The sequence below is a fragment of the Gigantopelta aegis genome, chromosome 6 (assembly GCF_016097555.1).
Source record: "Gigantopelta aegis isolate Gae_Host chromosome 6, Gae_host_genome, whole genome shotgun sequence".
NCBI classification, from domain to species: Eukaryota; Metazoa; Mollusca; class Gastropoda; order Neomphalida; family Peltospiridae; genus Gigantopelta; species Gigantopelta aegis.
In genome coordinates this window covers 59,422,579-59,434,442 of record NC_054704.1, presented here as the reverse complement: position 1 = coordinate 59,434,442, position 11,864 = coordinate 59,422,579, and the positions used below count along the sequence as shown (strand labels likewise).

The window sequence follows — 11,864 nt, the reverse complement described above, 5'->3', positions numbered from 1 at the left end:
TTGCAGAATCATGCCAGTGATTTGTAAATAATTTGAAAACATTCTGAATTATCCTGAGGGTATACGATATGTTTCATGTGAATTACGAATGCCTTATGTAGACCAGTAGAACTAATTTTAATCAGATTGCTAACAACACTGCGTAGTTTCCAATGTCCAGGTAACATTTTGTCTGTAAATAATAATATAAATATTGACCAAACACACTTCGCCTTTTATAACGTTATTTGGGAGCATACAAATTCCAAATATATCGGGCGAGTGTATTTTAGTGGCCGCAGTACAGTGAACCATACCAATATGTACGGGATGGGTTATCAGTCTTCAATTTTACATTAAAAATTATTTATTTATTTATAAAAAAAACCCCCAACTAAATCAGTCTTCACTTTTACATTACAAATTATTTATTTTATCAAATAAAACATGTTTTAAGGCATTCGTAATTCACATGAAACATGTTGTATATCCTCAGGATAATTCGGAATGTTGTCAAATTATTTTTAAATCACTGGCATGATTCTGCAAGTAAGGTTTTGATTGGTGGACATGAGCTCCAACTGGCTGCTGTTAGATCCACATGTAATAGTGGAGCTAATTTTAATTAAATTGTAAGTTTGACTGGTATAACCAAATATATGTTTTTAAACATCTTAATTTGTTTTTATAAAGCAGCAACTGTTACCAGTTAGTGGAAATCTCACCTATGCAAGATATTTCTACCATATCACTGTGTAAATGTTATACACATCACACAGCATTCTAATACTTAATATACACATTAATCAGCCCACAATCCCTTTTTATCTACATAATCTTGATGCTTTTTTGCATTCATCAACTAAGGTCATTCTAAAGTATGTTGTGTGAAGTATATATATAATTTTTCATAATGAATCAGTGATGCAAAACTGACAGATTTCCATGGAATTCTTCAATTTAGTACTATTAAAAAACAAGTTATTTTTCTTTGATGAAGACCTCTCAGTCACCACTTACTTTTTTTAACAACTGCAGTTTTCATATGTGACGCATACATGTACATGTACATATGACCTACAATATCTACTATTCAAGTATGCAAATTGATCTTATGAATGAACAGATCTTTTATTAATGAAAAAGAACCCAGTGTGGAAATTAGAATAAATATACCTCATAAAAATATATATTATTTTCATCAAACATTAATATTTTAATAATTGACAAATTCTAAAATAACACTATGCTGCAAAGCAAAAAAACCCTAAAGGTTTAATAAAGATTTCTATTTTACAAAATATTCTAACATGGATACAATGGGGTTCCATTACTAGGTAATACTTGTATGTAAAACAATCTGAAATTGTAGAATATAATGTAAACAGACTTAATTAAGCAATACAATTTCATAAATAAGTAAATACATCAGACCAGTCTTCAAACATGTACGTAATGACTGATGAGGAAGTTCGTGAACTCTTCAAGAAGTGAGATGAGTCTGTTGAGATTCCACCAATCATCCACTGAGTATCACATAGAGAAAAGTTTCATAAAGTTCTCAGGAGAAAGTTCCTTGGACACCGATTCCCCTTCTTTCACACATGGGTGACCAAGTGACTGAAATAAAGGATTGTAATCAAATTTATGTACCATGTGCATTTCTAAAATTAATCTCTTTCTAATCTAGTTTTGTTTTTAAAAATGAGAGATCTTGATGTAACAAAATAATCTTCATAAAGTTCATAGGTATGTGTAACTGAATTGTTTTTCTTTAATTTGTAACAAACAACATAATTGTGTATACATGTATCTATTATTTATTTTTTTCACCAGTACTAAATGAAGCAATATCACATATCTTCTAATACCAGTCTACAGTGGTCTCATTTGACTGAAATTGGCTTTCTTCTCTCTTGTTCCAAAGTTAACCAACAGTACTGATTTCTAACACAAACCTGCCAAAAGATACTGCTGCAGTACGAACAGAGGGCCAATGTGTCAGCAAATGTGTCTCGTCTGCCAAAGCGCCTGTAATTTTAGTAAAACAAAAATCACTTTCAGCAAATGTCACATTTCTCAAACTCATTTATTTTTACTAAATATTTTAAGTCATTTAATAACTCATTTTATTTGATGCATCCACAATATGTTTTCTGTTCAAATCAACACATTTTAATGGTACACTTTGGCTAAATAGTAACTGAAATGTCTTCCATCATAATTAATTTTCTGTCTTAAATTCCTGCAAACATGTCTTACTTAGCAATTTAACAATAACAAGTTCAGTAGGCTATTTCTAAACTAAACACCTCTGGCAGCAGTGGATTCATCACTTATACTAAACCAAATGCCACAAAAACAATACTTCAGTACCAAACGACCTCGATTTAAAATGTGATGAGGTGTTGTGGTGTTAACCAAACATTGTGCTATTTTCTTTTCATCTAGTCCACCCCACAGGGAACGGCTTTTTTCATACTATGGAATTTACTACAAGTTATTTATTTCTGAGCCGACTGTTTTCTAAATTGCACACAAAAATAGTGTGGGTTTTTTTTGTCATTTCCAAAACACATTTTCTTTTTATGTCACAGCAAACTGAAATTATTTACAACATTTTTGTAGGAGAATGGGCCGGACTATAGGTGTTCGATATAAGCCATGATTCAGAAAGACTACCTGCCAAATTACTTAAAACCTGCCTGCGTTTATTTAGTAAATGATTACTGACAAAACTACTGATTTTGTCTCCTTTGGTCTTCAGAACATAACATTTCATGTGAATTGTCATTCTGTCTGCATATTTGTTATGCAACTTTAAATTCACATGAACCGACATTCAGTTAAATGGTGAATTGGTATGATACACTTATAAATTTAAAAATTGTGATTTTTTTTTTTTTTACATTTACAGCCATCAGTGTAATACAGAGTTATCTGGGTATTCTTAAGATTCTGGAACATTACATCTGGTCTTGGAGTCGCACCTGGAATCTGGAGTAGACAGCTTCGGGATCAGGAAGATTATACCACTGATTAATTAATTGTCAAAGGATAGTTTGTGAATTTGCACTGCAACCCAGAATAAAGAGATGCCGATTGAGATGGAGAGTTCTGCAGTATACCCTACAGTTCTCACACTTACTTGTAGCAGCGTCGATAGATGTATTTCCAGTCAACCTCTCGCACATCCATGGATTCAGGAAGAAATGTTACAAGCTGCTTGTCTGTGAAGTGGAAAAAACAAAGCTGTCTCCATAGCAACATTTCATGAGACAGATCGTAGATTGTGGTGCTGGTCTGAGCAGTACAGATGACATCTCTGTGGTCACCCAAGCACCTCAAGATGCAGCGAATACAGTCATCTGGCAGATCACTGAATGTCACCCTCCCGTCATCCTCACGCTGAAATTCACATTCTCATACATTCAACTCAACTAATCATTGGCAAATACAAGTATGGATGATGTACACAATGGGTTACTTTTTGTTTTTGATTTTCCAGTAGCATTGATGTGCTAAAAAAGATGGGATCTCTATCTGTCTATATACAAGAAAACAAATTGAAAAATCATTTTCAAATTCAGAAATTTTATCCTACTTTTTCCTTCCATTTTCCTACTTTTATCCTACTTTTTCCTTCCATTTTCCTACTTTCATCCTACTTTTTCTATATTTTTATTCCTACTTTCATCTTACTTTTTCATAAGGATATGCGGGACAGCCTAGTAGCTGTTATTTACATCAGCCCATTAAACCAGTAGTGTGATATACACATGCTCAGGGTCAGCTGTCAGTCTATATTTATCAACAATACCTTAGCTCGTGTTGTTCTGACAAATGTCAATTAAGCAATCAAAATTAAATATAAACATATATTTGTTTTGAAATAACTAAAGTACACAATATTCAATACATTTATTAGGAGTTTTGTTATAAAGTTAAAGTTTGTTTTGTTTAACAATGCCACAAGAGCACATTATCGGCTATTGGATGTCAAACATTTGGTAATTCGACACGTAGTCACCAGAGGAGACCCGCTACATTTTTCCTTTTATATGCACTTTCCCACAGACAGGAAAGCACATACAACTGCCTTTGACCAGTTGTGGTGCGCTGGTTAGAATGAGAAAAAACCCAATCAGTTGAATGGATCCATAGAGGTGGTTTTGTTATTATAAAGTTATTTCAGTTTTGGACATGACTGGAAATCAATGACATCTCATACGCCTCATGCCATGGCAGTGACCGGGCAATCATTGTATTTTGTTTACAAATGAACTTAAAGCATGTCCAAAAGTCCGATAAAACTTCAACGTGTTTGATTATAAACATAATGCCCCACCCCCAATCCAAGTGCTTATAAATTGCATCATTTTATCCAGATTTGATTATTGTTGTTATATACTGGTTTTATTACCTTTTCTATATTTAATAATAAACAGAATACAGACTTTTACCTCAATCCTGTAGGTAGTACTATACCAAATAACTTCCGGCTGGGTCAAAGTTCGAGGTGCACCGAACTTTTGATAGAGAAGTGAACACCACAAGTCCTGTGATTGGTTATAAATGTGAGTGTGTTGGTTGTAAAAAATAATAGTTTTATCTGGGTAAAATAAATGTTCAATTTTATTTCATCTAGTACCAATGTGTCAAGTAGCCTTGTGCTTGAAACATGTATGGGGTACCTGTAAAAAAAAGTACTCAAATTTTGTGCGAAACTAGGGTAGTCATAGACGCTACCCGTTATCTCAGAAACGAGCAGCTTGACCCCCATTTTTTTCTGATTCACTTTAAGTGTAAGGGGTGGTAGTATTTATATCCGTGGCGTTTATGTCGGTTGATACGTTGCAGGTAGGAGTTTTAGCCGCATATGTTACTATTGTCGTCTATGGGATTTGATTTGGTAGTATACACCCTATAGCACATATTCAGTGCATAATAAAAAATATTATGATTTTGTCATTTTATTTAATTAAACTATACTGGTTGATTAATTAGCCATCACTCGATCATGCAAGTTCACAATGACCTTGACCTTGACAATAATCTCTGTACATGGCTCTGAATGGAGTTTGAATCAAAGTTAGCACTGAAGAAAAGTTGGTTTTGGCCTATAATTCATACTGTAAAGATTTCAATAATTTCTTTTTACATGGTATTTGACTTGCCATATACAACTGCTCTTAAATATGGTATTATATATAGGCAACCTGAACTAAGATTTTAATAGCAATTTATTTTTATATTAAAAATAGCATGTGCCAATAGTGGGTTAATGTCTTTAGTTTCCATTAACATTGTTAATTTTTTATGTATGAAATTCTGAAAACTCAAATTTGTAAAGAAGTTGATTTTTATTGTCATTTTGACATATTTATAGGGTGCTAAGTTATATTTTAGACAAATTTGTAGTTTTATGCAAAATTTAAAGTAAATTTGAAGAAAAACTTTACCAAAAACATAATTAAATTTGTTGTCACTATTGTGCCTTCTGTTCTTATTTGTACATAACAATAAGGTTGTTAAACATATACTTAGATCTCCAGATCATTTTTGTTTCTTAATAATCACTTAGTTAGCTCTCATGAAAAGCATTTTGAGTTTATACTAGATTCAGAACCAATTTTTTCAGATTTGATTATCTGCCTTGGATTAAGTTGATAATTTATTTTATTGTTAAAGCTGTATTACCTAATGTTACTAGCTAAATAAAATGCTGGATTACAGATTGTAGGAATACATCTAATGTACATATTGTATTCATCCGGATTAGAAAATAATGCAAGAAAATAGATGTTCGGGTAATTTTGTCATTTAAAAATAGTTTTTTTCAGTAATTAATCAAAAATAAATGTGTTAAAGCTGCATGATTATTCCAGATATCACAACTATTAAAACCTCCAACTACAGTAGGCTATAAATAAAATATAGTCAGGAATATTGGTGGCTGCCAATGGTTTTGATGGTTCATTATGAAAATCAGCATGGCCGATGGATTTGAAATTCCCACACCTGGTAACTTGAAGACACCCACACCCAGCATACAGGATTTCCTCCCAACACTAATGTTCAGGACATTAAGTCATTACTTCATACAGGTACAGTCATGTTTGTGTTTCCTTCCTCAGACAGTGTATTTTTTTAATACTGATATTTCTTTGATGTGCCTGTTAAGGTCCTCATAATCTAGGGGTCAATCAAGTGCATGTGTTTTAATGGCATTCTTTAAAGGGGTAGAGGTACTCTGACTATCTTTGTTGTCTCTACATATATACCTGAGTACACACACCCAACTGAAAGTAAATATCTTCAGGTGTTTTATTTTAAAACATTTTGTTGTTTAATATGACATATTGCATTTGTACAAAACTATGTGCAATATATATGCTTTTTGAGGTGTACATTATATTAGGTTGCACTGTAGAAACAACAGTTTCAGTGAGGTTGTCAGTTTATGTCAGAATACACCAGATCCTGGTTGTCATAAAGACACATAGCTGGACACTTTTTGAAAAATGTATGTTATCAGTATAGGTAGTACTATACCAAATAACTTCCGGCTGGGTCAAAGTTCGAGGTGCACCAAACTTTTGATAGAGAAGTGAACACCACAAGTCCTGTGATTGGTTATAAATGCTATTTCTTGTTCCAGCCAGTGCTCCACAACTGGTGCAACAAAGGCCATGGTTTATCATTTTCATTTCAACTTATTTTTGGGCTTATATATATATCCAATTAAGGTTCAAGCACGCTGTCCTGGGCACACACCTCAGCTATCTGGGCTGCCTGTCCAGGACAGTGGGTTAGTTGTTAGTGAACAAGAAGAGGGTGTAGTGGTCTTACAAGTCGTAAGTCGTTAAAACTCACTCTGTGTGGGAGCCGGTACTTGGTTGAACCCTGTACCTACCAGACTTATGTCTGATGGCTTAACCACGACACCACCAAGGCTGGTCATGGTTTATCAAATCCTGTCTTGTGGGATGATACATATAAAAGATTCCTTGCTGCTAATCAAAAAGAGTAGCCCATAGAATCAGTGTTAAAAAAATAATTTCTTTCTTTTTCCATAAATAGCACTATATGTATATACCTGAAACCTAGGATCCAAGTGTGTATAATCTTCTAACGTAAATTTCAGTTACAATTTTTTTCCCCCATATGGGACAGTTTGGAGATGTGTCTAATATAAATCTGAATGACAAAACCGTAATTCATGATCAGGACCATATCTCTTCAGGAATGCCGAGTTGAATGGGCATTTGACAGAATAGTGGTTGATTCCATGAATTTCTATCTAGTGCCTTGTCAGGGTTCATACACTTAAAATATTTTCATTTTCCAGGACTTTTAAAGACTATTTTGGTTCATTTTCCAGAACTTTATCCAACAACCACTCATGTTTCTCTATTTAAACCCCTGATAGAATAATAATCCATCAAAGTAGTTGTTAAAATACACTTACATATAAAAATAAATAAATTTTAATGTTTAAAACAAAAAAAATGAAAAAGTGAAAGAAATATACAGAACTTCATACATTGTTTTCACTTCCTATTTATTGCACAAGTTTGTTTTGCACAAGAATATACAAGACTATTTGCTGACAATACCAACATAATATCTTCATCTAATGATATCCTTCCACTGAAAACAAACTTTAAAAAATTATTAAAGCTTCACAAATGGTCCCAAAAATGGCTTGTATCTTTTAATCCAGATAAAACTAGTGTTGTACTTTTTACAAAAGCAATCATACAGCCAAAACCTAACCTTGTATTTGGCACCAAAACATTAAACACAACAGACTCATAAACATTTAGGTTTAACCTTTTCAGCAAGTGCCAAGTGGACAACACATATTAATAATATTTGTAAATCAGCTTCGGTAATGATTTCTGTACTCAGGAAATACAAATATTTATTAAATCGACAAACATTATTGAAAATATATATAACTTTTACCCACCTGATATTAGAATATGCATCGGAAGTATGGGATGGGTGTTCCTCAGTAGAGGAAGATAATATTGAAAAAGTACAATTAGAAACCGCCAGATTAATCACAGGTTATAAATTCAAAAAACTGTGCACAATGTTTAAAATAATGAAAGGTATATGGCTCCTGATTTTACGATACACAGTATTCCACAAACAGTTGGACAAAGATCCCCTTATATGCTAAGAAATCGGAATGATATTTCTTTACCCCCTGCTAGAACTAATTTACTTCAATCTTCATTTATCCATTCGACAATAAAACTTTGGAACAACCTATGGGCTGAAATTCAAAACTGTCAAAACATATCTTCATTTAAAAAAGCAATAAAACCCGATTTCGCATGAGTTGCGCCATACTATTCATTTGATAATAGAAGAGAAAATGTATTACATACCAAGTTAAGACACAGGTGTAGTGATTTAAAAGCAGACTTATATCGAGTTGGTCTTAGCACCGATTCCTCGTGCAGTTGTGGATATAATTTTGAAAACAATTATAATTTTTTCTGTGAATGCATTTTATATGAAAGGCAAAGACGCATTCTGGAATTCATTGCAAAGATTTCAGCCAATAGATTTACAACTAGTTTTAAATGGTAAAAATACTCTAAGTGAAGAAGACAATAAAGAAATATTTTTTCATGTACATAAGTATATAAATGAAACAAAACGTTTCCCTTAAGTAGTAAATAAAGTATAGATCTTTAAAATTATTACTATTTATTTATTTTATTGCTATTATTATTTGTGTAGCCATTATGTAATCATTGTGATGCCTTGTTTGTGTTTTGTGTTTTCCTTTATCAAACCTGCTGTCTAATTATAGAACACATAGAAAACTATATTGCGGCTCTTTTTTTTCTGTTTCCTTTATTCTTTCTTCTTTCACTTTTTCAATAATATTTATTTCTGTTCATATTTAAATTGCAAAAATATATTACTGTCGTAATATGTATGTATTATGGAGAAGGCCTAGTAAGTTGTACAACTTGTGCCTAATCCATTTGTCCTTTAAAAAGAAATAAAATATGTTTTATTCAAGAATATACACCACGAGACCTAAAATAAATGAGTGCAATAAATTGGAAGCGAAAACAACGTATGTGAAGTTCTGTATTTATTACATACCTTCTTTTATGTTTTACAAAAACAATTTTTAATTTAACGTCATAACACTGTTGAATCTATGATCAAAACTCCTTTCATAGATTTACTTAATGTTAAGAATCATACTCTCTGGCAGCCTTGTGTAATGTTTCAAATATGATGTGACATCATTTGTAAATCATATATGATGTCAGTAAATAAAAGGCGCTAACTGCAGTAAAAAGAAAAAGTTAATTCCCCATTTAAAAGTTCAGGTCCATATCGTACCATATGTGCGATACAAAATACATTTATCACACGGTTTCAAAATGTCTTTATATCACTATAGTAAGACTGAATAGAAAAGTGAAGTCACAAAACATCTAAACATTAATTAATACATATACGGTATTACGTTTATAGGTCAGTACTTGTAGAATACATGCACATATATAGGCCTACTTTATATTGTCATTTATTTGTACTTTTTAAAAAGTACTTAATGACAAATTGCCATTAATCATATAAACATGTTTTATTTCCATTAATCATTATTTTAAACTCACTAGTGACATCATGTTTCAAATATGAAATTTAACAGAATTACATGTATACCCGTTATCATGAGTAACTAAATGTAGAACACATTATTTATTGAAAGCACAAAATTAATCCCTTGAAGTGTATTCTTGTTACCACCAATTTACTTCACAAACTATCAAAACTACATTTGTAACTCATAATTTTTATTTTATTTAGTTAACTGGTATCTTTGCTGACTTGTCTTGATGTGGTTAAGTTTTGACATGACATTGTGCACATTCAATCTCTATCTGAATACATGTCAACTACATAAGGGACTGTCTCAAAATTTCATCACTTCTCCCTACTTTTCAAACCCCCCTCCCCCCTCCAAATTAATTTAGTCAGGAGAAAAGGTGTTGAAATGTTTTGGGCCACAAAAGTTGTAGGACAAAATTGACGAGATGTACAGTCAGTAAACAAATAACAGCTGCATGGCAAAGGTACATGTATTTAGGTGATGTTTATTATTTTGATTCATTCAAAACAATGAACAGTCAATTCGGTTCACTGGAGTCTCAGACTAGTGGAAAACAATTATCTCGTTTTAGATAACCTGTGCAGAAGAACAATGGATATATCAAGACATTTATGTTCTACAAAATAACTGACACATATTAATAAATTATTTAAATTTTTATTCATACCACCCCCATCCAGGGGTGGGGAAAAGCCACAAATAGAATGCTGCTTGTTCTCTGTGGTAAAAAAAAGAGCTCTTTTGTAGGTCTGAGCATCATATCAGGCACAGAATGAACAGCATTTGCTTTCCATACCTTAGCACGCCTTAGGTGGGTCATGTATTTTGTTGTGGGTCTTGGCAATCTGCCAATCACAACAACAGCTTCAGGATAGTATTCAGTCGATGAAGTAAGGAGCCTTCATCAATTACTAACTGTACGTCATTTTGTACTGACGAACTGAGTGTTACCATTAACAAGAACAAGTTTCCAAAGCTCATTTGCCAGTGCAAGTTGCAAAAGAAGTTGCAGGTCGACTGATTGTGGCCTGCCATCCACATTACAGACATGTTTTTCCCCTGTGTCTGGACTTCCTTCTTCTTCAGGGTAATCTCTGCTGCTGTTTTGCTTTTTAGACTGACATAAAAAAAAAAATGTCTTTGTTGTGTTAACATTGACAAATGAATTTTTGAGATAACACCAATAGCAATGTTTCTAAGGGTGGGACTGTCAGCAAATTGATTTCTTTCCCAAAGGTAGGATGTAATCACAATCATATCCTCTGTGTCCTTTGCCGTTTGTGTGCATCCCAACTCTTAAGTGCTGATCCCTCGTAAGTCGCCAAATTCCAGTGACTTTCTGCATGACATTGTTTATATCAGCACATGCTGGCATGGAAAGCATTCACTTCGCATGTTGTGATTCGGTTATTCCTGTCCCTTGAATGAGGCCACCTGCTGTTTTACACCAGGCATCAGGGTCTGCTCAATAGTAAAATCTGGTGAAATGCCATCCTAGTATATGTTGCTTCGTCTCATGACATGGTGTCCATTCGTGAAGCTTTTATCAACAACCTGGTTGGTTTTGTCAAGTTTGGTCATCTGTTGCAGGAACAGATAGCGGAGTTTGTATATAAGTTGTGTCCAGCTACAGCAAGATATGGGAGTATCTTATGTACAGCTGACCGGTGAAGGAACCAGCATCCAGAAAACATTTCATTATATCAACCATAGACATATACTGTAGCCATAGTTCACTAGTTCTTCCAATCAATGTCAGTTTCGTTTCATGCAGCTTTCTGCTGATCCTGGTGAGATGGTCATTGTTTTTCACAGAGCCTGGTGACAGTTAACCCTTCAACAGTTTGTCGTGCAAGGAAGCGTCTGAGATTAAATGACTTCAAGATCTTCCCTGTCCTCGAATTCACTCGCTACACACAACAATATCCTTTTCAAATATAAGGGAACTCCAGTTTGAGGAATTGCTTCCAGCTCTACTTGACAGTCAGTCTCCTGGTCAGTGTTTTACAGTCTCTTCCTCTAATAGTTAGTATGACAGTCTTCCCATCCGCGTTGATTTACTTTTCGCACAATGCACACATGCAGCTTCATGGTCTTTCAGAATTATGTCCCTGAAAAACAAAATGTACGGTTAACATGTATGCAGGGTGAATTTAACACAAATGTGTGTACGTGGGCCTTCAACAATGCCCCATTATAACATTTCGTTACGACCAACTCCTCCAAAGTG

General features: G+C 33.5%; 1 protein-coding gene across 2 annotated transcripts in view; it reads right to left on the bottom strand.

The window, feature by feature from the left end:
- Positions 1 to 557: 557 nt before the first annotated feature.
- LOC121375083 (F-box only protein 32-like) overlaps positions 558 to 11,864 on the bottom strand; it is a 107,780-nt gene continuing 96,473 nt past the window's right edge. For both annotated transcript variants that reach the window (XM_041502313.1, XM_041502315.1), the window contains exons 6-8: positions 3,128 to 3,387; positions 1,938 to 2,010; positions 558 to 1,599 (exon numbers count right to left, since the gene is read on the bottom strand). In XM_041502313.1, coding sequence (XP_041358247.1) covers positions 1,513 to 1,599; positions 1,938 to 2,010; positions 3,128 to 3,387 — 420 coding nt within the window. In that variant the 3' untranslated portion in view covers positions 558 to 1,512. The remainder of the gene's footprint in view (positions 1,600 to 1,937; positions 2,011 to 3,127; positions 3,388 to 11,864) is intronic.